General features: G+C 33.6%; 2 protein-coding genes and 1 pseudogene across 2 annotated transcripts; 1 reads left to right on the top strand and 2 right to left on the bottom strand.

The window, feature by feature from the left end:
• Positions 1-5,093: 5,093 nt before the first annotated feature.
• LOC110637105 (probable receptor-like protein kinase At5g24010) lies at positions 5,094-7,930 on the bottom strand. Its single transcript, XM_058154464.1, has one exon. The coding sequence runs from the start codon at positions 7,779-7,781 to the stop codon at positions 5,301-5,303; it is 2,481 nt and encodes an 826-aa protein (XP_058010447.1). The 5' UTR covers positions 7,782-7,930; the 3' UTR covers positions 5,094-5,300.
• Positions 7,931-10,065: 2,135 nt separating this feature from the next.
• On the bottom strand, positions 10,066-20,302 carry LOC110637104 (probable receptor-like protein kinase At5g24010; annotated as a pseudogene).
• Positions 20,303-22,425: 2,123 nt separating this feature from the next.
• Positions 22,426-23,735, top strand: LOC110637084 (uncharacterized). The gene is made up of 4 exons (XM_021787026.2): positions 22,426-22,864; positions 22,966-23,064; positions 23,155-23,307; positions 23,454-23,735. Exons 1-4 carry the CDS (start codon positions 22,625-22,627, stop codon positions 23,493-23,495), a joined length of 534 nt encoding a protein of 177 aa, XP_021642718.2. The 5' UTR covers positions 22,426-22,624; the 3' UTR covers positions 23,496-23,735.
• Positions 23,736-25,406: the final 1,671 nt, after the last annotated feature.

Here is a 25,406-nt window from a genome sequence, read left to right as displayed (position 1 = left end):
TGTTATGGAAACCAAAGATAAGCAGAAAGAGTTAAAAGAGATGATGAAGCAGCTTATGGCTTTTCTGGGAATGCCACCTCCACCTCCATCACCTCCTCCAGAACCACCCCTTCGGCAGCAGCCAGCTCCATCCAGTCCTTTAGCAGCATCTTTGGACAAGAGCAAAACCATAAAATTAGATTAGTTTTTATTTTACTTTTGTTTATCTTCTAGGAGTTTTTTTTTTCTTTTTGGATGTGCTGAAACAATTTTAGTTTGTCTTGAATTCTATTTTCTTGAAGTTCTATTGGATGGCTATTCCATTAGTTTTTCATTCATTCTCATTGCCTTTACTGCCCTTTTATGCATACTTGTCAATACACTGTATATATTTATATACCTCTACTGGTGTTTGCACATTTTTCCTTGCTATATCATTATGCAGCAGCTTTTGAATATACTGCACAGGCCGTGAAACTCCTTATGCAAAAGTTCTGCATAGCCTGTGCAGTCCCTTATGCAACTCATGCCATACTGCATAGCTTATGCACTTTCTTTATGCACCTGTTTTGTACAGCATTTTATTTTGCATAACCTGTGCAACTTTCTTATGCATCACATTCATCTCTTGAATTCACATATGCTCTATATCAGGTAACTCTTTCTTTTTGCTCTTAAATTTAACTATTCCTGGTTTTTCCTCTTTGCTTTGAGTTTTAATGCTGCACTGCTTTAGACATTGAGGACAATGTCCAATTTTGAGTTTGGGGGTGTGCATTTTGATATTTGCTACATTTTTCACATTTTGACTATAGGAACATCTCATCCCATTCCATTTACATATATATTGTAAATATTTTACATATACATCCATAAATACATATACATAACACATTTACACACATTATACATCACTTAGAAATTGTACACATTGCATACAAATAGATTTCCTCCATTTAGTTAATGCATTGCTCATTTTTAGGAATCATGCATTAAAATCTTTTGTCAAATCCTTTGAGTATTGAAAAGTTACCTATAAGAGTGATTTGACTTACCTTTAGTTGGGTTTGTGGATTGAAAGTTTCTTAAGAGGTGCAAAGTTTTGAAGTGTTTATCCCTTGCCTATATCTTCTTAGCCAAAAAGCCACCCAACTAGTCCTTTAGAGATTAGAGTGTTTAGAGGGAGTTATTGGATATAAGGTAGTCAAATGATGTCTCATCAATCCTAAAACAAATTTTCTAAACTTTTCAAGGTGAAATACCAGCTTATAGTTGAAAAGAGAGATGATTAGGCATTCTTTGATTTAAACCTTCTCATTTTAAACCTTTGGCCTTTTTCCTAATTAAAATTAACCCTTGCAAACCCCTTTGAGCCTTTTTATTCCTAATTTTTCTTGAAACCCTTATTGCTACCTAGCTAATGAACCAAACACTCCAACCCTTTTCATGAGAATAATTATTTATAATATTAGGTACATAAAAAAAAGAAAAAAAATACAATAAAAGAGAGAAGATATGCTTGTCATCTTGTAAAAGTGCTAGTATATGTGCTTTTCACTATTGTCATTCAAATTGAAAGAAATCCACCCAAAGTAATCAAAGGAAATGAGTTTGGGGGTGACATTTTTAGGGACAATCATCAAGAGAAAATGCAAGATACAAGTTTAAAGTATCAAAGTGTCCCTCCATTTTTATGCGTTTTGTAAAATATGCTAACACTTGACAATTCTCATTGTGTATTTCTCTCCTCCATATATATATATATATATATATATATATATATATATATATATATATATAAAATGAAAAAAAAAAAGAGAAAGAAAAAGAAAAAAATAATAAAATAAGAAGTGTACCTTATGTTTTCAAGATTAAAAATATTCTTATGATTTGAATCCTTTTTCCCCTTTTTCTTCTTAGCCTCATTTTGAACCCCATGGCCCCATTACATCCCTAAAAAGACCTTTGATCTCTTAATAGTTACTTGCTACATTAGTGGAGATAGGAGTAGGGAATTTGCCTATGGAATTGGAAAATTATCCATTCATTCATGCAATTCCATCATTCTATATAGAGACACTTTGACTATTGATTGTTCTAGAATTCCTTTTGAGCATGACTCTCTCTTTTGATTAGTCAGTTTGGGAATTTTGGATGATATTTGACTTGATGGCTAAGCGGTGAAAGTTTGGATAAGCATTAAATTCTTTGCATTTTTTAAGGATGGGTATATGGATTGTTGGTATGGCTAAAGGTATGTTAAGTTACTTTAATAAGTGATTTTCATAGCTCTTTGGAAAAGGCTCCCCTAAAAATTGCATTATATTTTAAAGTTTGCTTGAGGATAAGCAAAAGCTTGAGTTTGGGGGTATTTGATACATACATTTTGCATAGTCATTTAGGTTTAATTTCATGGCCATTTTATTTTATTGTTAGTCACTTTTAGCTAATTTCGTTAGTTATTTAGATAGTTTTTCATTATTGTCAATTTTTGGATTAATTTATAATTTTACTTTGTTTTGTAGGTAAAATGGTGTTTTTGAGGGACTAAAAAGAAATTTTGCCATTGAGGAGTGATTTCTACAGCCAAAGATGTCAAAAACAAGTTTCAAAGTTGAAGTATGCATTGGCCAAATTGCGCATAACTTGCCGCATAAGTTGTGCAGTTCTACACAGGGAGAAGAAACAATTTCCCAAACTTGCCGAAATCTGCATAAGTTGCCGCATAACTTATGCAGATTCGTGCCTTGCTTATGCAACCTCACGGAAAACTGCATAACTTATGCAGTCTTGCACCCTGCTCATGCAGCTTCGCACAGAGAGCCCAGGATCCAGTAGAAAACTGCATAAGGGACTGCATAACTTATGCAGTCCACTTATGCAGTTCCATAAAATCTTCATAATGAGCTGGCTGAAGATTCCCTCATAAAAACACACCTCAAACACACCATTTTAGGGCTACTTGTCAGAGAAAAAGATATAAATAGGCCCTTATCCCATTTTAGAAGAGGAAAAAAGGAAAAGAAGAGGAGCAGCAGCTGAAGAGTCAAAAAAGGGAGCTAAAACGTCACCCCCTCCATTTCCAGATAGATTTGGAGTTTTCTTTCCTTTCTTGCATATTTCTTACCTTTCTTGTATTGGGTTTCTTAGTTCTTAGCTTAGATTAAGGTTTTATTTCCATATTAACTCAGAATATCTTGTAAATATTATGGATAGTGAGTAGTTTTCATTAGATTCTGGAGTTGGGATGTAATATTTAAGATATTTTATGGATTTTGATTGGGTAATCCATATTTTGTAGTTTTAATGAGTTTTATTCATTTCTTGTATGTACAATGACATGCTTAGTGTAGGATCTCATTAAGTGTTGTTCTTAATCCATGGTTGAAGCATCGAAAGGAGAAAGCCTTGTGATAGATAATCAAGAAATTTGACTTAATTAACTTAGATCTAGAAATAGACTAAGGATTAAGAGGATTTACAGATTAATTAAGGAACTTAATGGGTCTTGATTAATTTTAACTCCACGAAAGCAGGATTAGATTGATTAAGGCACTCTTTGTCCCACTCGAAAGGGTATTCAAAGGATTTAAGAATTAATCTTCTTAAAACCCGTAGATTCCACAAGATTGGATAATCAAGTTAAAAATCCCAAAATAGCTTGAATATGAAATTCTGAACTCCGGAATCGCCTTTTTACCATTGTTAATTTCTAATTGAATTTAATTACTTGCCATTTTAAATCTTGCCATATTTCAATTTGCTTATTTTAATTTGATGCAAATTTAGTTAAATCATTACATTGTTGAATAGATTATTGATTTTGCAAGCATAGACTTCATACTTCAATATCCATCAAATTATTGCTTTGATTTCAAAAATAGTTTAAATTAGTCAAATTTTTATATAAAAAATTCAATCATTAACACAACTCCTCGTGGGAACAATATTTTTTCTATATTACTTGTACGACCCGTGTACTTACAGTTGGGCCACATCATATATTGATAAAAAGATTTTAGACTAAAATGATTTTTGAAAGAACTTAAACTATGCAATAAATAGTTTTTATGGAGAGATGTTTATTGATCTATATTTTCATGTTTTTACCTTATAATTCTTATAAGTTTTAAATTATTATAAATATTTTTTTACATAAATATTTAGTTAAATAAATCATATATTTTATTCTCATTTTATTTTTAACTTATTTTATATATTTTACAATTAAATTAAATTTTTAATAATTTATTTAATCGTAGTTATTATCAAAATAGAATATAATTAACAAAAAATAAAATTAAAAAAATGAAGTATTATTAAATTCGTTAAGTTTATTTTTAATTAAATAATAAAACTAAAAATAATATAATTTTAACAAAAAATTATCTAAAAATAATGAAGATGCACGTGCATCTACTAAGAATATTAAAGCAATTTTTAATCCAATTGAAATACTTTAGTTTTTTTTTTATGTTATATTGTTATACTTGCTTTGATATAAAATTTCAATTAGTATTAAACTTTATTTGTTAATTAATATGGGATTTTTTAAAAATAAAAATATAAAAAAATTTAAATTATGAGTATATATGAAAATTACACACTAAAAAAAATAATAGTAGAGATTAAATTCTAAAGGAGCAATAATAATAATAATAATAATAATAATAATAATAATAATAATAATAATAATAATAATTTTTAAATAAAATTAATTTAAATTAAATTTATAAATTTTAATTTAAACTTAATTTGATTTGAAAAAAAAAAGAAATTTAATATAAAAATAAAGAAGTGAACTTCTTGAATTTTTATTTAATAAAAAAAAATAAAAAAATTAACTTTATAAATTTAAATTTTTATGCTAAATTGAGTTTAAATTAAAATTTTTAAGTTAATTTAGGTAAAAAAAACTGAAAATATAATAAATTGAACTTTCCATAACATTTTGCCCCTTACATTTATCAATATTCAGGCAGTCCAAAGAGGCAGTGGAACAATTACCTCCAGTCTTTCAACAGTGAATCATTTTTTTTTCCAGGACATCTCCTATAAGTAGGAGAGGTAAAATGCAGAGTTTTCAAGATTCTAGTGCCAGTGAGCAACTAAGGTTAGACAAGCACACGTATTATGCAAATTGAAACATCAAAACAATCTTACAATCAGGTCAAAAGACATTAAGGATTACATTCAAGCCATATGGAATTAAGGTGGACTCAACAGCGGTTTAAAGGAAAAAAAAAAAAAAAAAAAAAACTGAAAGAAAGAAGAAAGGTGGAGGAACATGCATGATTCATCCTGAAACTGACCTGTCGAGATTATCTAGCAGCATCAATTTTCAGTTGCGAGAACACCCTACTAGCCATTGTAATTCTACTATCATCACCTCCTGGAAATGAATCGTCTTCTTCAGCTGGTTCTCTATGAGATGGAAGATCGTGTCTAGCTAGAAATGCCAATTCCAGAGAAGCACTATTCATGCTGTCATCATCTATACGTCTGTGCACTGAAGTTTGTTGAAGCCGCAATGCAAATTCTAAGTCCCACAGCACATCATGCATCATAGGCCTCTCCGCGCCATTAGGCCTCAAACATTTCTCAGCAGTTTCACCAAATTTTCGCAATGAACTAAAGTTAATGGTACCAACCAGAGCAGGATCAACAATTTTCTCAAGCTGGCCTTTCTTTTGCCAAAGCATCCCCCATTCTGCTAAGTTCACTTCCTCCACTCGATTGGTGGTCATAATTGCTGGTCTGGCACAGAGCACCTCAAGAAGTACCACTCCGAAAGAGTACACATCAGATTTTTCGGTCAACTGTAGAGACATAAAATATTCAGGATCCAGATAACCAAAGCTGCCTTTTACGCCTGTATTCTCGTTTGGATCCAGAGGACCTGACTTAGAAAGACCAAAATCAGCAACTTTAGCTATATAATCTTCATTAAGCAGGATGTTTGTTGACTTGACATCACGGTGAATGATTCTCCTTGCCAAGCCAGTGTGCAGATAATGAAGTCCCTTTGCAGAATCAATGCAAATTTCAAGTCTTTGCTCCCAAGAAAGTTCAGATCGTGAAGTAGACTTTTCAGAATCCGCATCTGATATGTAAAGATGATCTCTCAGAGAACCCTTTTCCATAAATTCGTAAACCAATATCATCTCAGACCCCTCATCACAATATCCAATCAAGGAAACAAGATGACGGTGGCGAATTTGGGATAAAACCATGATCTCAGTTTGGAATTCCAACATACCCTGCCCATGACCTGGTTCACTTCTTTTCACTGCCACTTGCACACCTTCACGGAGTATTCCTTTGTAGACTTTCCCAAACCCACCCTCACCAATCATCAATTTTGAATTGAAATTCTTTGTTGCACGCTGTATTTCAACATATGGTATCTTCAGTGCCAGTTTCAAGTCAGGATCAATTGACACATTCGCAGTTCTTTCAGACGACCAATTATAAGAACTTCCCCTATAAGGAGGCATAGAAAATGGCCTACCTGAAGTCCTATAAGATTTTGCTCTCCTGGATTTCAGGATCACCAGAAAACCTACTAGTAAGACCACAACAAATAGCACAGCACCAACTGAACCAACCATAATAGGCTGAGTTTTCTTCTTGGGTTTCTGTGATTTTTCCAGCATTTCCATAATCTCCAGTCCATTCAAAAAGGCATCTTTAATTTCAGAATCATTGCGTTGAAGCACGCTCACTTTTAGGAATCCTGAATTATCCGACTCAACAACAAAATCAAAGTAAAATGGAGATGCATTTAATCCAGTTATGTCATAAGAACTGATATTCGTACTGAAGTTGTTATAAATATGAAAATAGAACCTGAGAGCACCAAGTTGTGTACTAATAATGTCACAAAAGTGTACTCGAACAAGGTGCCGAGAATTATTGCTGACCTTGAAACCCCAAGTTATATTGGAAAAATTTGTCTGCCTCAATTTTTTAGCAGTCTTATATACAAGAGCAGGAGCAACATACTCAGTATTCTGCGGACCAGAGGGCAGTGTGCCTTGAAAGAATAAACTGTTCTCTGCAGTTTCAGGGTAAGTCAAGAAATCATCATCAGGTATCCAATTTCTCCACAGCTTATCGTTATCTGCTGTGAGTTTGGAACCTCCAACATTGATCCTGTAGGTAGTATGCAAGCCATGACACAGCAACCCACTGAAATTGCCTTTCCTTCCTGCAGCAGTGATTTGAGTTGTATCATCAGGAATGAAGCTTTCTGGGGTAAGAAAGACTTCTATAGCATTTACGAAGGCGAAAGAAGATTTATGGGAAGGTCTGAAGTCAATAACAAACTTTCCCCTGTCTAAGGTGAACAAGAATTCCTTAATCATAGGTGAATTACTTAGTGAGACACTAAAATCTGATAGTAATTGAAATCCTAAGGCCTGGACATTGAATAGACCACTTGCCAGATTAGCATCTGGTGATGAGAAAGCAAAGAAATGGAGTCTTATTATGTATGTGCCTCTCTCATCGATGTCAAAGTGATATGAAGATGATTTGTGGAAAACTCTTGCGGTTTGATACAGTGAAGTATTTTCTGATTGGCTGCTGTCCTTGACAGCTTTGCTCGAACCAACCCAGTAAGAGAGGTCACCAACGAAAGATCGCTGCAGTTCGAGACTGGCAGGGGACTCTGATCCACAATTAATGAAGTATTTATCAGGAAGAGTGTAACCTGAGGAGGGAAGAATGAGAAAACAGAATTGAATGGTTAGGATAGGAAATAAATTTAAAAGAATCTGGCAAGGCTGAAGCTTTTCCATGGAAATTGGTTGAAGGTGCTACTTTTTTCAGGCAGAGTAAAGCTAATTGGCATCTGGGAGGGGAAGAAGAAAAAGGTGGTAACAGACAATGATGCATATCCTTACAAAAGTTAAGTTGTTAAGGAAAGACTAAGACCTGATTTTGATGGTGGAATTATATCTATACTCCTTGTACTTCGGGGTAGAAATGTTAGAGACGTATAACACTGGTTTCACATATTCACAGTACAAGGTGGGTATCAGTGGCATATTGCTTTTTGACAAATTTATTTGCCTAGCATTATTAAGTAATGTTTGATGCATAATTATCAAAGCAGTGGGATTATAATAATCTGCAAAAGCACTTGCTATAGAATGAAGTCTAGAACTTGGTCACTTGCGAGTAAAGTTCAGGTGGAGACTTGGTGACCTCAACAGTGGTTCCCAGAGAAAGGCTAGATAAACAAAATTGAAACAGAAGTAAGCAAATGTAAGGTGGGGAACTTACTTTGATAATTGATTTCCTTTAATTTAATGTAATTGTATTTAGCCTTAGTTCAGAGTAGATACGTAGATTTTGCAGAAATAAATTATAGTTAGCAGGGTCACTTCACACATGGAAAGTCAAAAAGAAGCATCAAAGCAATTCAAAAGTTTTAGGTAACAATGGTCCCCACACACCACTACCAGGCTTCTTTCTCAGCTAGATTAGATTACTTAAATTGAGTCTTCCATTTTTTTCCCCACTAGAAAAGGCATGATTCATGCTCTTGGAAAGAAGGAAAATTAGATTGTTAAGCAAATCTATAAACTAATTAAATGAAAATAACTGAAGCAATAATTTTATTTTATCTACCTGAAGCTTTTTTGCAATTTCCTCTTCTTGTCTTGAACAGCAGATGCCCCTAGAACTCTTGAAAACTATTCTCCCTCTCTGTGTCTATACGTGCACACAAATTCAACCTCTTGATGAACTACTCATAGTTAGAAGGTTATGTTCTAATTACTAACGAACTCACTTGAGATGTTACATAACTTACATTCATTGTCCAGCAACACATTAAAAATAGTCTGTTCTCTACATAATTCCAAATCAGAAAAGTTATAGTAAATGAGGACATCTTATATTTGTCCATTATTATTGACTATCTAACTCAATCTCAGATTTAGTATTTATTCTTGATGCTGATGGAGATGATTCTTCAATTCATTGCTTCTAATTTGGAATCTAAAATTTAGCCATTTGTTTCCAGATACTGAAACGGAATTGCAGGCTGCATTAGTTCCTGGCCTCCCTCCAACATCTTCCCCATATCGCTTATTAGAGGCCTAGCATCAGGTAAATCTTGAATGCAAAACAAAGCCACAATAGACATACTCTCTGCCTTCTCCTTGTCCTTCTGTTCTACCCCCAAAAGAGAAACCATGACATCTAGTTCATTATTCTTATACATATTGTGGGCAACGAGCTTGGTGTCAATTTGGGGTCAAGGTCATCTATGACTATTGTGGTCTGAAGCTGATACAATTATATTTTATTTGGGCCATTTTAATCATTGGAGGAAAAGGAACTGTATACTGTCTAACTTGCAATGCGCAAGAGCAGGGTGTTCACATTTTCCACCGATTTATTGACCTTGGGAGATTTTGTACATGAAAAACACCCAAAAGTCTTGCTTACAAAACATAATCTTAGACTCTTTTTTTAGGGATATAATCTTTAGACATGTTAAGTGTAGTTTTCTCTCTTTCCTTTGGACAAAGGGCTTGGATATAGAAAATATATTAAATGAGAGATGATCAAATTTGATTAGAATTTACTTCAATTCAAAACAGTTATTAAAAATTAAACTTTTTTTTTAAATATTTAAAAATGCTACTTGTGTAAAAGATTTGTAAAGGAAAGAATTGGATTCTCCAATGCATTTCATCAAAGTTTCTGTAAAAGATTTGCAAAGAAAAGAATTGGTTTCCTATCAAGGAAAAAGTTACTAGTCTAGCTTTTTTTTTTTTTTTTTTTTACTAAATCAATTATTCCACATAAAGTGAAATCCATGCATTCGCCAATTGCCATGAAACGAGTAGTCCTATCCTCTTTCTGAATTTTTAGGATACGACGAAGCATTAACATCTATCACTATCCTACTCAGGCAGTCCAAAGAGGCAGTGGAACAATTACCTCTATTCTTTCAACAGTGAACCATCATCTTTCTTTTTTTTTTTTTTTTTGGGGGGGGGGACATCTCTAAGTAGGAGAAGTAAAATGCAGAGTTTTCAAGATTCTAGTGCAAATCAGCAACTAAGCTTAGACAAGCACACGTATTATGCAAATTGAAACATCAAAACAATCTTACAATCAGGTCAAAAGACATTAAGGATTACATTCAAGCCATATGGAATTAAAGTAGACTCACCAGGAGGGATTTAAAAAAAAAAAAAAAAAAAAAAAGAAGAGAGAAAGAAAGAAGAAGAAAGGTGGAGAAACACACATGATTCATCCTGAAACTGACCTGTCGAGATTATATACGAGCATCAATTTTCAGCTGTGAGAACACCCCACGAGCCATTGTAATTCTACTATCATCACCTCCTCGAAATGAATCGTCTTCTTCAGCTGGCACTAATGAGATGGAAGGTGCTGCACAACTTGTGGTGCCAATTCCGGAGCAGAACTGTTCATGCTGTCATCATCTACATCTCTATGCATTGAAGTTAGTTGAAGCCGCAATGCAAATTCTAAGTCCCACAACACATCATGCATCATAGGCCTCTCCGCGCTATTAGGCCTCAAACATTTCTCAGCAGTTTCGCCAAATTTTTGCAATGAACTGGAGTTAATGCTATCTACCAGAACAGGATCAATAATTTTCTCAAGCTGGCCTTTCTTTTGCCAAAGCATCCCCCATTCTGCTAAGTTCACCTCCTCCCTCCGATCAGTGGTCATAATAGCTGGTCTGGCACAAAGCACCTCAAGAAGTACCACTCCGAAAGAGTACACATCAGATTTTTCAGTCAATTGTAGAGACATAAAATATTCAGGATCTAGATAACCAAAGCTGCGTTTTGTGCCTGTGTTTTCGTCTGAATCCAGATGAACTAACTTAGAAAGACCAAAATCAGCAACTTTAGCTACATAATCTTCATTAAGCAGGATGTTTGCTGACTTAACAGCACAGTGTATGATTCTCCTTGCCAAGCCAGTATGCAGATAATGAAGTCCCTTTGCAGAATCAATGCAAATTTTAAGTCTTTGCTCCCAGGAAAGTTCAGATCGTGAAGTAGATTTTTCAGAATCGGCATCTGAAATGTAAAGATGATCTCTCAGAGTGCCCTTTTCCATAAATTCGTAAACCAATATCATCTCAGACCTCTCATCACAATATCCAATCAAGGAAACAAGATGATGGTGGCGAATTTGGGATAAGACCATGATCTCAGTTTGGAATTCCAAAATACCCTGCCCATGACCTGGTTCACTTCTTTTAACTGCCACTTTTACACCTTCACTGAGTGTTCCCTTGTAGACTTTCCCAAACATGCCCTCACCAATCAGCACTTCTGAATTGAAGTTCTTCGTTGCACGCTGTATTTCAACATATGGTATCTTCAATACCAGTTTCAAGTCAGGAGCAATGGACACAGTGGCAGTTCTTTTAGACGACCAATTATTAGAACTTCCTCTGTAAAGAGACATATAAAATGGCCTACCTGAAGTCCTATAAGATTTTGCTCTTCTGGATTTCAGGATCACCAGTAAAGCTACTATTAAGACCACAACAAATAGCACAGCAGCTACAGAACCAACCATAATAGGCTGAGTTTTTTTCTTGGGTTTCTGTAATTTTTCCAGCATTTCCATAATCTCCAGTCCATTCAAAAAGGCATTTTTAGTTTCAGAATCATTGCGTTGATGCACACTTACATTTATGAATCCAGAATTATCTGACTCGACAACAAAATCAAAGTAGAATGGAGATGCAAGTAATCTAGTTATGTCATAAGAACTGATATTCGTACAGAAGCTGCTATAAACATGAAAATAGAACTTGAGAGCACCATGTTGAGTACTAACAATGTCACAAAAGTGTACCCGAACAAGGTGCTGAGAATTCTTGCTGACCTTGAAACCCCAAGTGATATTGGAATAATTTGTCTGCTTCAATTCTTTAGCAGTGATATATACATGAGCAGGAGCAACATAGTCAGTATTCTGCGGACCGGTAATCAGTGGGCCTTCAAAGAGAAAACTGTTCTTTGCAGTTTCAGGGTAAGTCAAGAAATCATCGTCAGGTATCCAATTTCTCCACAGGCTATCGTTAGTTGCTGTGACTTTTGAACCTCCAACATTGATCCTGTAGGTAGTATGCAACCCCTGAGAGAGCAACCCACTGAAATTTCCTTTCATTCCTGCAGCAGTGATTTGAGTTGCATTATCAGGAATGAAGCTTTCTGGGGCAAGAAAGACTTCTATAGCATTTACAAAAGCCAAAGAAGATTTATGGGAAGGTATGAAGTCAATAACAAATTTTCCCCTATCCAAGGTGAGCAAGAATTCCTCAATCTTTGGCGAATCACTTAGTAAGACACTAAAATCTGATAGCAATAGAAACCCAAAAGCCTGGACATTGAATAGAGCGCTAGCGAGATTAGCATCTGGAGATGAGAAAGCAAAGAAATGGAGTCTTATTATATATGTGCCTCTCTCATCGATGTCAAAGTGATATGAAGATGATTTGTGGAAAACTCTTGCGGTTTGATACGGTGAAGTATTTTTTGATTGGCTGTTGTTCTTGACAGCTTTGCTTGAACCAACCCAGTAAGAGAGGTCGCCAACAAAAGGTCCATGCGTTTCAAGACTGGCGGAGGACTCTGATCCACAATTAATGAAGTACTTATCAGGAAGAGTGTAAGCTGAGGTGGTAAGAACAAGAAAACAGAACTGAATGGTTAGGATAGGGAATAGAATGAAAAGAATCTGGCAAGGCTGAAGCTTCTCCATCCAAATTTGTGATTGGTGCAGCTTTTTTCAACCAGAGTGAAGCTAATCAGCATCTAGGAGGGGAAAAAGAAAAAGCTGGTGATAAGCAATCAAGCATATCCTTACAAAAGTAAAGTTGTTAAAGAAAGACTAAGACCTCACTTTGGTGGTTGGATTATCTGTACTCCTTGAAATTTTGGGTAGAAACGCTACTGACGCATACACTGTTTCACACTCACATTATAAGATGGACATCAGTGGCAGATTGCTTTTTGACAAAATTATTAGCCTAACATTATTAAGCAACATTATAATAATCTGCAAAAGCACACGCTAAAGGATGAAGTCTAGAACCTGGCCAATGCGAGCAAAGCTCAAATGGTCATGACTTGGTGACTTCAACAGTGGCTCGCGGAGAACTGTAGGGAGGCAATCGTAGTGAAACGTTAGAAAAACAGAATAGAAACAAAAGTTGAACTATTGTGAGTTCTGTCAAGATATTTCTCATTAGGTCTTATACTAATTTTGAGATATCTAGAATCATCAGAATCAACCACCAGATCATAAAAGTTGGGATAATTTTAAGGGTTGATTTCTTAGATTTTTTCACGTCAATGTAAGCGAACAAAATGTCGAGTATTGTTCCTTACACTGAAACGCCAAGTTATATTCAGCAAATCTGCTGCAAGTTCTGTAAAAAAGATGTGTGGCAATATCATCTGTTAGAAGAAAGAATATAAGTAATGAAAGAAAGGATTGCGTATTTATCTATGTCTTATTTATAGAGATATTACATCTATTTATATATGAGAATATGAGCTAATTTAGACAAGAATAATAATTGCTGTAATTATGCTACACAAATATCTTATAATCATGCTAATTGTTGTAATTATACTACACAAATCTCCTATAATCATGCTAATTGTTGTAATTATGCTAACACCCCCCTCAAACTCAAGGTGGTAGTAAAGGTGCCAACTTGAGTTTGCTTAAGAGATCCTGAAAGCGAGCGGGAGGATGCGTTTTAGTGAATATATCCGCGGTTTAGCTTACAACCGGTAGAATCAAACATATGGTGCCATGAGCAACATGATGACGTACAAAATGACAATCAATTTCGATGTGTTTGGTACGCTCATGAAATACATCATTATGAGAAATTTGTATGGCACTTCTATTATCGCAATGAAGCATTATGGCAGAAGAATGAGTGACACCAAATTAGTTAATAACCACCGTAACCAAAGTAATTCAGATGTAGCATCAGCAAGAGCACGATATTCAGATTCTGTGCTAGAACGTGCAACAACAGTTTGCTTTTTGCTACGCCAAGAGATAAGAGAATTACTCAAGAAGAAACAATAACCAGTTGTAGAGCAATGGTCTGTCAGATCACCAGCCCAATCAGCATCAGAGTAGCCAGATAATACTAGGGAGGAGGTAGCGGAAAAGTGCAAACCATGAAAAAGAGTGCCTTTGATATAACGAAGGATTCGAAGTACTGTAGAGAAATGAGTTGAGCGAGGAGCAGACATAAACTGGCTGATCAGATGAACAGCATATGAAATATCAAGTCGAGTAACTGTGAGATAAACAAGACTCCCGACAAGCTGTCGATATAAAGTAGGATCATCAAGAGGAGTGTCATCAATAGGTGTAAGTTTGCAATTGAGCTCCAATGGGGTTGATACTGTTTTGCTATCAGTGATGCCTGCTCGAGAAAGTAAGTCGGATACATACTTGGCTTGAGATAGATAATAGCCATCAGAATTTTGAAAAACTTCAAGACCCAAAAAATAGCTGAGAGAACAGCCTGGTAAAAGACGGAAGGAACTCGAGAGGAACCGAGCGAGCTAAAGGGGCGACTTCGCTTGAGGTTTGTGCACCTACGACTAGTGGGGGTAATTAGTTTTGAATTTCTCTTTGTTTGAATGGCATGATTTAGCTGTGGGTTTTATGAATGTTTTAAAATACTGTAGGGGTACTTAATGAGTTATCGGTGTAGGTGAAGTTGTTGGTAGTTCATTAGGTCATGTTATCATCCTTATGCAGAGGGGTAAGGGTGTGGTGTTTTTTTAGTGTATCGGAGCAAGTTTTGAATTATGTTTTCAATTGTGAATTTGTGTCTTTTTCTTTGTTAAGTACAATGCTCAAAAGCATACTTGGCACACATGTGATGGGAGGGGGAGTCGGCAAGATAGGGGACATCCCTACGGTATATGACTTCCGGATGTATTTCCGATAAATTGCCGTATTACCTAGAAGAGAGGTGGCGATTTGAAATTGATGTTGATCCTGAGGGTGTGCGGTGTTCTTCCAAAAATTGAGAGATCGAGTTATTTATGATTGATAGCTTTAGAAAAGATTGGCCAAGTTATACATTGACATCAAAGAGAAAAAAGGTGATCGAAGTCGACTTTAAAAGCGCATCGCACCGTCAAAAGTCTCAGTGACCTGAGTGAAAGCTCGAACAAGTCGCTTTTAAACTCAAATTTCAAAAAGTGTAGTGGACTGCGGTCCTAGGACCCTATATGAACAAAGTGGAAAATTTGCAAATGGGATGAGCAGAGGGGAGCAATGGTCAATTGACCCCGAGAGTCGACTCGACCTAACTGTCAAATAAAATCGGAGAAATAACTTGTGTGGGAATGATTGCAGGCTGCCCTGCACAAAACTGACCAAATGAACATAAATTGCAGTATGAACAGTGCACGTGAACAGTAAACTTATTTAAGGAACCGAGGAACCGAGTCGAGGCTAAAGGATGAACACCTCACTAGCACGACTAGTGGGGGTAATTAGTTTTGAATTTTGATTCCTTCTCCGAGAAGTGTTGAGGTGTGCCAAGAGAAGAGGTATATTGTGTACCAGAGTCTTAGTACTATGATAGCTTTATTTCCGCCGCAGGATCTGTTGATGGGTCTTGAGCAGCTTGTACACAAATTTGTATGAAGTTTGTAATAAAGTTTAGTTTGTGTTTCTTTTGATATAAATTTGTATTTGAAGAACGGTTTTCTCAAAAATAAGATTTGCGGAAAACTAAAATGGTAAAAAATATTAATTAGTTTTAATTTCAACTAAATGTTTTAAATACTTATTAGAAATGCTCACCACTTGTCAAAGATAAGAAAATTGTTTTAAAATCCCTTGTAGGGTACTTAATGAGTTATCGGTAGGTGAAGTTCGGTAGTTCATTAGGTATTCTACGGGATCATGTTATGCCTTACAGAGGGGTAAGGTGTGACAGAACCTAGGTCTTTCATTTCAAAATGCTGATTGAGATAATGTTGTAACTCTAAAATAACTGATGAATCATCTCTTATTATTATCATATCATCAACATAAAGCAACAGAAGAACAATACCATTGTTAGTTCGGTGAGTGAATAATGCAAAATCATGTGGACTAGAGAGAAAACCAAGTTGAGCAAGAGTGGAACTAAGTTTGGCAAACCAGGCCTTGGGAGCTTATTTTAATCCATATAAGGCTCATCGAAGTTTGCAAACCTTATGAGGAGAATGATAACCAAGAGGAGGATGCATATAAACCTCTTCTGTTAAATCACTATAAAGAAAAGCATTTTTGATATCCATCTAGAAAAGTTTTCATTTACGAACTGCAGCAATAGCTAAGAGACTGCGAATAGATGTTAATCGGGCCACTGGAGTAAAAGTTTCTTCATAGTCGATACCATACTCTTGAGTGCACCCTTTGGCTACTAAGCGAGCAGCTTTGTAGTGTTCAATAGTTCCATCAGAACAACTCTTGATTTTGTAAATCCATTTGCAACCAATAGGGGTCTTGTTTGGTGGAAGATCAACTAAATCCGAAGTGTGAGTTTTCTCTAAAGCCTAAAGTTCGTCAGTTATAGCTTGCTGCCAAAGAGGGTTAGTACTTGCCTCACTATAAGAACGAGGCTCATGAAGGGTTGCAATGGTAGAGTAACATTGAAAATCAGAAAGATAATGAGGAGTTTTTCTTACATGGGTAGAACGAAAAAAGAGTAGTGCTAAGAGGAGATGCAGGCATAGGTACTGGATCAACAACTGGTGCAGATTCAACAGGGGCAGGTGTAGTTGGGTTAATATTGAGCACATCACAATCACTTGGGTCAGGACTTGAAAACAGCTCTTTGGAGGAGTCAGTGAAAAATAGAGAGTCAGTATTGACAGAGTGATAAAATTTGGAAAGAGAAAAGAACATAGTATTGTCCCAAAAGGTAACATGATGAAAGATGCGTAACTTATTAGAAACAGGATCCCAACAACGATACCCTTTGTGTTCAATGCCATAACTAAGAAAACAACATAGACGAGCACGGGGTTTTAATTTGGTATGTTCATGAGGTTGTAAAAGAATAAAAGAAACACATCCAAAAGGTTTAAGGATCGAATAGTCAGGAGGTTGTCCAAACAACTTTTTAAAAGGAGATAAATTATGAATAACCAAGGTAGGAAGACGGTTAATAATATAAACAGCATGAAGAACTGCTTCTCCCCAAAATTTTTCTGGACATGAGGCAGAAAGAAGAAGAGTACGTACAGAATCAAGAATATGGCGATGCTTGCGTTCAGCTTGCCCATTCTGTTGAGAGGTGTGAGGACAAGAACGTTTAACAACGGTGCCTTGTTGACTAAGAAACTGAAGTAAAGAAGAATCCCGATATTCCATGACATTGTCTGTTCGGAGAATTTTAATGTCACAAGAGAACTGAGTTTTAATCATTTTTGTAAATGTGATGTAAATTTGTGATAACTCAGATCGATGTTTCAAAAAATATATCCAAGTAAACCGAGAATAATCATCAATAAATATCACAAAATAACGAAAACCATTTATTGAAGAAATAGGAGAAGGACCCCAAATGTCAGAATAAATTAAACCAAAAGGAGTGTCTGAAGTAGTATTATTATGAGAAAAAGATAATGCAGGTTATTTTGCAAGGCAATAATTTAAACAATTAAATGACTCAAACTTAGTAGATCCTAATAATCCACGAGAAATTAAAGGTTGAATTTTACTAGCAGAAGCATGACCAAGATGAAGATGTCATTGGTGAATGGAGGAATTAAGGAGTGTAGCTGCAGACACAAATCTCTGAGAAAGATGTAAAGATGCAAGCTCAAATAATCGACCCACTCTGCGACCCTCCCCAAGAATCTGTCCCGTTTGTGGATCCTGTACCTGGACACCATGGGGAGAAAAAATAACATTTAGTCCTTTTTCACACGACTGACCAACAGAAATAAGATTGAGTGCCAAATTAAGGATATAATAGGTGTCAGGGAGATGAAGATTTGAGGTAGACACATGACCAGTATGTGTGATGTTCATTTTAGTACCATTTGCAGTATGGATTGGTGGTAAGGAAGATACAGGTTTTGCAGAAGACAAGAATTTAAGATTTGTGATCATATGATTACAACATGCAGAGTCAAAAAGTCAATAAGAATTACCCAGAGTGGCAGACATGACAGCAGGAGAATTAGAAGAGATAACCTGTTTGAATAGTGCCTCAAGATCACTCATGGTGATGGCAGTAAAACCCTCAGTAGCAGCAACAGCAGTGATAAAGGAAGATTCAGGCTTTGAGACATTCTTGAATTTAGAATGCCCTCCTTTTGGTCTTGGAGGACGTGTGGGACAATGTTCAAGAATATGACCGTAACCATGACAATATCTGCATTCTATAGTAGGACAATATGCAAAAACATGACCAATTTGATTACAATTCTTACAGAGTTGATTGCCAGATTTCTGATGTGAGGATCGAGTAGTTGCAAGAGTAGTTTCAAATTGAGGAGTTTTATCCAAACTGAGATGAGTCTCTTCAAAAATAATCTCTTGAATAGCAGTATCCAATGATGGGAGTGGATTTCGATGTAACAGGGACGCTGGAACTGCCTCATATTCTGATCGAAGAGCTATTAGAGCTTGAATGAGATGAAGATGATCTTCAATGATTTTGGCCTGAGATATTTGATTCCAAATGGGTTGGACCTAGGCAAGAAAATCATTCACAGATTGACCTGCTTCTTGTTTCAGATTATGAAGAGTAGTCCACAACTGATAATAGTGGGCAAGTCCAGTGATCTGATATCGATTAGCCAAAAAATCTCATATTTCTTTTACAGAGTCATAATTAGCAAATTGGATCTGGATGTACGAGACAGAGGTATTACGAAACCAGGTGATGATCTGATGATTTTTACTATCCCAATCCTCAAGACGGTCAGCAAATTTTGCATCAATTTCATCGTTCTCTCTTGTCAGCATAGTGATATCTCCGATAACAATACGCCAAAGCTTACGACCTATCAAAACACTTTTCATTCCTTGAACCCAAAGATTATAGTTAGAACCAGTCAGAACTGTTACAATAGGTTTTGAAATATTAGATTTCTCCATTGATAACGATATGAGGAGAAAAAAAAATGGTATAATAACAGGAATGAAAGAATGAACCAGAACAGGTTGTAGAGAGAGAAGAGAGACCCCAGAAATTACAAATAAAAGTTTTACAGCTCTGATAACATGTTAGAAGAAAGAATACAAGTAATGAAGGAAATGATTGTATATTTATCTATGTCTTATTTACAGAGATATTATATTTATTTATACATGAGAATATGAGCTAATTTAGACAAGAATAATAATTGTTGTAATTATGCTACACAAATCTTCTATAATCATGCTAATTACTGTAATTATACTATACAAATCTCCTATAATCATGTTAATTGTTGTAATTATGCTAACATCACTGATGGCTTCAGGACCCTCTCCAAGCGTACCATTATAAAAAACACAAGGTTTTGCAGGAGTTGAGGAAATTACATAACCATCATCTTGCATCCAATTCCTCCGAAGGAAGCCATTACCCTCCTTAATCTCTGGACCTCCAACATTGATCCTTTGAATTGTTTGTAGAGCCTCTGATAGTAAACCATAGTAAAATCCATTTTTATTTGTTACAGCAACAGCCATAGCAACAATTTGCTGTTTTGGACTCTGAACTTTGATAACAGCGAAAGTTCGAAGTTAAATGGTGGCGAACCATGTAAGTGCCGTATTTAGTGACACTGAGCTCATATTGAGATCTTTACCTGTAAACTCTAGCTGTTTAATAGATAGGAGATGCGTTTGGTGAAGGGCTACTGTTACATATAGCATCACTCACCATTCCCTGTTGCGAAGAAAAGTCAAAATTGATGTCTCCAATAAAGGTCCTGCCAGTAACTTTAACACTGGAGTCTGATCCACAGTTGATGAAGTACTTAACACTGTAAGCTGATGAAAAGAGAAGAAGATAGAGAGGGAGAGCTTGTTGTCGATGTGAAGCTTTTCCATGGAAATTGGTGGGCTTTGCTGGTTCTTTCAATAGGAAGGAAAGCTTATCAGCCAGTGAAGATGAAGATCAAGTGAATGGCAACAATTTGCTTGGAAATGCATATTAAAATGTTCCAGTCTCTGTTTGGCATCTGCCAAGTTACCAGAACCAAACTACAATTTTGATACAAATTCGATTTGATTTTTATTGTTTCAGTTTTAGTTCAATGTGATCGTTGGTTCTTTGATTCCAATAGGTTGAGGATTCTTGGTTGACAATTTTATATAATTATTTTTATAAAAAATTAAATTTAATTAGTATTTAAATTTTAAAATAAATTATTAATATATTATAGATTATATAATATATTTTTTCATTATTTTTAAATTATATAATTTTTAAAATAAAAATTAAAGATATTATATATTATATAATATAATGATAGAAATATTTTTTATAATATATATTTTAATTATTTATTAATTATATAATCTTTAATTAAAATATACAAATATAATTATAAATGAAAAATGATGAGATCGCCCCCTTCAACTTTCCACCAAGGTTCAAATAAACTATTTTTTATTTTTTTATTAAATTATTTTAAAATTTTTCATTTAAGCTCAAATTAATCTTAATTTTAAAAAATATTATATTTCTAATAATAAAACATTATTTTTTCTAATTTAAAATATTAAACATTATTTATTATTTTTAATCATAAAAACATTCTACCTATTCAACTGGTATATCAAGTAGCAGAAAATATCAACACAGCAAACCCAGTAAATATCAAAAAACATCAACAGAAAAATCTCAAATATCAAGAAAATCAATAAATCTATATCAATAATTCATGCTTTCCTAAGAAAATAAAAAATATCAAGAACATTCGACAGAAGCAATTAAGGATTTCTAATCTAATAAATCAAAAAGGAAAAAAAATTCAAATACTAAAATGAGAGAGATGAAAGCTTGGCGATTCCTTGAAAATGAGGCGAGTACGATGCATGAACTTCGATCTCATGCATCTCATTGTCGATTATCCACGACGATCTTATTCACTGAAAAGGTGGTTAAAACTATTATATCCATTGTCGAAGGAGGAGGAGGAGGAGAAGAAAAAGTAGGTAAATGGGGCTTGTAATTGTGAATTAGGGATTGCGAATAAATTTTAGGTTTTTTATTTTATTTTTTAATTTTTTTTAAAAATAAATGATTTATAATATTTATAGTTATAAAATTAATATTTAATTATTAAAAATTAAAAAAATTATTATGTTCCAAAAAAATTTGAGTTTATTTGAATTTAAATGAAAAGTTTTGGGTGTATTTAACCCAAAAGTTAAAAATTGCTTTATTTGAACCTTATCCAAAAGTTAGGGGTCGATTTAAATTTTTTTTCAATTATAAATTAAGTAGTATATCATAATAGTATATTTATAGTTAAAAATTATAAGATAATTTAATATATTTATAGTTAAAATTATTAAAAAAAAATAGAAAAATAAAAATATATTATTATTTTTAGATATATAAAAATATAATTTTCAATTTAATATAATTTTTATTTAATTTTTAATAAAAAATTAAAATTAAATTAAAATATCAAAATAAATTCTGTTTACTATGATTATTGTTGGTTTGGTATGATTCTTCTGTTTAGTTTAAAATCTCTGAAAACTATGACAACCTTATTTCGTTTGACAATGACAAAAATTAGTCTAGGGATAGCAACGGATGGCAAAAACTAGCTTAGGGATAGTAAAGATCGGATTTTGAAGTACTCGATCTGATGAAACTCTAATAGGACGAGTATAAGTAGTACGTAATTAGATTTAGAGTGAGTTCAGATTTAAAAAATAATATTTATAATGAGTTTAATTCAAATTTTACATTTTAAATATTAATTATCTGAATTTATTTATATAAATATTTAATTAAATATAAAATATATATTTTTATAATAATATTTATAAATTTTGTATATTTTATTTTACATAAAATAAAATTTAAATATTTTATAAAATTATTAAATTTTATAATATAAATTATTAATAAAAATAAATTTTTTATATAAATTATTAATTAAAATATATAAAATTAAATAAATTTAAATATTTTTTAAATAATAATAATTAAATTTGAGGTAAATTTAAATAATTAAAATAAATTTAAAAAAATTTAAATTTTAAAAATATTAATTTAATTAAAAATTAAATAAAGTGATTCCCACGTGTGTCTTACTTATTACCGTCCTTAAGCGAGCCCAAGCTGACTTGTATTCATCGGATTGCATTGTCCAAGAACAATGAATACTTGGTTTTTTCCAAAGACGTCATCGGCCTCAGAAGCTAACTCCAACCCCAATATTTACTAGTTCAAGCCCCTACCCAAGAAAAATACGTGGCAAGCGGTTTTTGACATGGCCCCTGGTTTTCCAAACCAGTCCACTATATAACACGGATGGCAACAATTCTTGGCATCCCATCGCAGTGAGGGGAAGACGTAGTGGAGATCACCAAGATAGAAACTTTACAAGCAAGAGCAAACATGGTGGGGCAGTTGACCGTGACTAAGCCAAGCCGGAGCGACGAGGTTTTGGATGCAAATCGACAGCTCCAAATAGCCAACCAAATCAGAGCTCAATTCGATTCTATTGCCCCCAAACGACCTGCTAAACCAAACAGAAGTGAATCGGACACAACAACTCCAAAATCAGCTCCCTCTGACGCAGACCAAATCAGTATTCCTGAGCTTGACAGGCTTCGATCTCTCCAATCTCAATCCTCTGTATGTAAAATTTCACTCTCTCTCAATAACCTTATTTTCTAAGATATGTTGGTCATATGACATCTCAAGTAGATTGATATTAAAGCTGGGATATTTGTCAGGTCATTTTTTCTGGAGAGGGGGCCGTTGTGGAGCAAGATGAGTTTGTGGAGACTCACTATTATAAGGAGTTAGATTCAATTGACAAGCAGCATCATATGGTGATAATTGCTTCTCTTTTCGAATAAGATTCAATTGGTTGTGTTTTGTATATTTTGAGTGGATTATGATTGATTTTTATGATTGAACAGACGGGGAGTGGATTCATAAGGGTCGTGGGTGAAGAAAATACAAATGGGTACAACATTGAATTGCCAACAGTCCATGGTACTGGCTCTCTGGTGTCAGGTTGCAGAAGCAACCCTGCTACAAACGATTGGACTCCCAGCCCCGTCAACGATCAGGTAGGATGTCTATTTATCATATTTTAGAACTTAACCCAGATATCAATATTCATTGGGATGTTAGATAACCCAGATATCAATATTCGTTGGGATGTTAGATAACCCAGATATCTATTTATCATCTTTTGAAATTGTTGAAATTTCAGGCCTTTGTTTCATTCAAGCCAAATCGGAGCGAGGGCAGCTAGAACATTGTCAGAATGAGACACGAACCCGCATCGACTTTTTCTAAAATATTGTTATTGTATCTTGTAATGGTGAATGATTAAAATATTCATATTCATGGGAGCGACTATTCAACTGTTTGGGATTTTTATGCATATATGCCAATATTTTTTTTTTAGTACTAATAATAAAAAAACGGTGGAATACCGAATGCCAAATTATCAAAGGCGGCCATCAAAAGAAAAGGGTAGTGGGTTCTTCTATATGCTGTTGCTAATACTATAGCCTTAACCTTCTTTCCAATGGTAAATTTCCACCTTCAGCTAATTTTGATAATTATTTCCTTAATTATTAAATAATTATTTAATAAATAATGTTTAAGTCTCATAATTAAAATTAATTATATTTTATAAAAAAAAATAATTATAAACTAAAAAATAATTAATAATTTAATAAAATTATTTTTAGTATAAACAAATAGGATGACATTTAGTCACATAAGGAGTTATTATGAAGAATGGCAGGGGGGGTGGGGACGATCTTTATTGCGTTCTTTTCTTCATGCAAATTGTATAAGCTCAGAAGGGATTACTGTCGTTATTTATAGACATTCTTATAGACATTCATTGTAAGGTTGGGGGTAAAAGAACACAAACAACACATTTGCGATCGCTTTTACCTATAGTAATATATTTGAATATAGTTTAAAAAACCTAATAATTATAAATTTTCATTTTTTTATCATCTAAATTCATAAATATTTATTTATTATATTGTCTCATATATATATTAAACATGAACAAAACTGAAGTCAAGTTAAAAAATAAAAATAAGCTTAAATAGACTCCTAAGCTTTTTTTTTTTTTTGGAAGTTCAAATAAGCTTATTTTGAACTTCTTATCCAAATAAACTCTCTCAACTTTTCAATTGAGATCAAACAGATCTAATTTTTTGAAAAAAAAATAAAAATAATGATTTTTTGATAATTAAATATTAATTTTATAATTATAAAAATTAAAAATTTATTTATTATTTAAAAAAATAAAAATAAAATTTTTTGTTCGAATTATTATTATTATTATTATTTTGGTTACAAAGAATGGAGCAACAGCTCAAGCAGAACTAAGAGGAGCTAAATCTCGAATAGGCAATGCCGCATTTGTCATGAAACAACCACTCATCCAATGTTGTGGGAGCTTGAGATAATTCATCAACTCCAATAGGAAAGCCCTTTGCAAAATTAGCAAGACAGTCGACAGAAAAGTTAGCCTCCCTCCAAATATGCTAAATAGAAACCATCCAATTCCCGGTAAGCAAAAACTTTATAGCATTAAATGTCACACGATTAAACATCACACACAATTACTAAATTTAATGAGTATTTTTATAAATGTTATTATTTTTTTTTTTCATAAATTCAATGAACGTCAATTCAATTTTATAAAAATTACTATAATAAAAAATTAAAAATTTTTAGATTAATTTATTGGTCTATCAACTATTTTATAAAAAAAATTATTTCATTTTATTAATTTTTAAAAAAAGAAAAGAAAAATAGGATGTGCAAAATGCATCCGGTTACCCCCCATGGTCAAATCCCTTTTATTTCTCTTTTTTTTTCTCCACTAACAATCACTAGTTAGTAATTCTATTTGGAAAATAGTTGATAGGTCAATGAGTTAATCTGAAAAACGTTTAATTTTCAATCATAATGATTTTTGTAAAATCAAATTGAAATTAAATGAATTTTATGAAGAAAATTAAAGTTTAACAACTTTTATGAAAATACTCATAAAATTAAATGATTGTTTGTGATAATTACCCATAAAAAAGAATCTTGGTATTCTTTTTCTTTACTATCAAACAAAAATTTTCCCTCACTTTACTATGAAAAATCTAGATTCACAAACTCTACTTCCTTCAAATTCTTCTTT

The sequence above is a fragment of the Hevea brasiliensis genome, chromosome 10 (assembly GCF_030052815.1).
Source record: "Hevea brasiliensis isolate MT/VB/25A 57/8 chromosome 10, ASM3005281v1, whole genome shotgun sequence".
In the NCBI taxonomy this organism is placed as follows: domain Eukaryota; kingdom Viridiplantae; phylum Streptophyta; class Magnoliopsida; order Malpighiales; family Euphorbiaceae; genus Hevea; species Hevea brasiliensis.
Note: the sequence above shows the minus strand (reverse complement) of the source record. Positions and strands in the feature narration are given on the sequence as shown.

Bases quoted from the DNA above. Each gene is read 5' to 3' on its own strand.
- LOC110637105 (XM_058154464.1), bottom strand. From the start codon at position 7,781: ATGGAAAAGCTTCAGCCTTGCCAGATTCTTTTAAATTTATTTCCTATC.
- LOC110637084 (XM_021787026.2), top strand. From the start codon at position 22,625: ATGGTGGGGCAGTTGACCGTGACTAAGCCAAGCCGGAGCGACGAGGTT. The intron at 22,865-22,965 runs GTATGTAAAATT...GATATTTGTCAG, and splicing joins CTCTCCAATCTCAATCCTCT to GTCATTTTTTCTGGAGAGGG. The intron at 23,308-23,453 runs GTAGGATGTCTA...TTGAAATTTCAG, and splicing joins CCAGCCCCGTCAACGATCAG to GCCTTTGTTTCATTCAAGCC.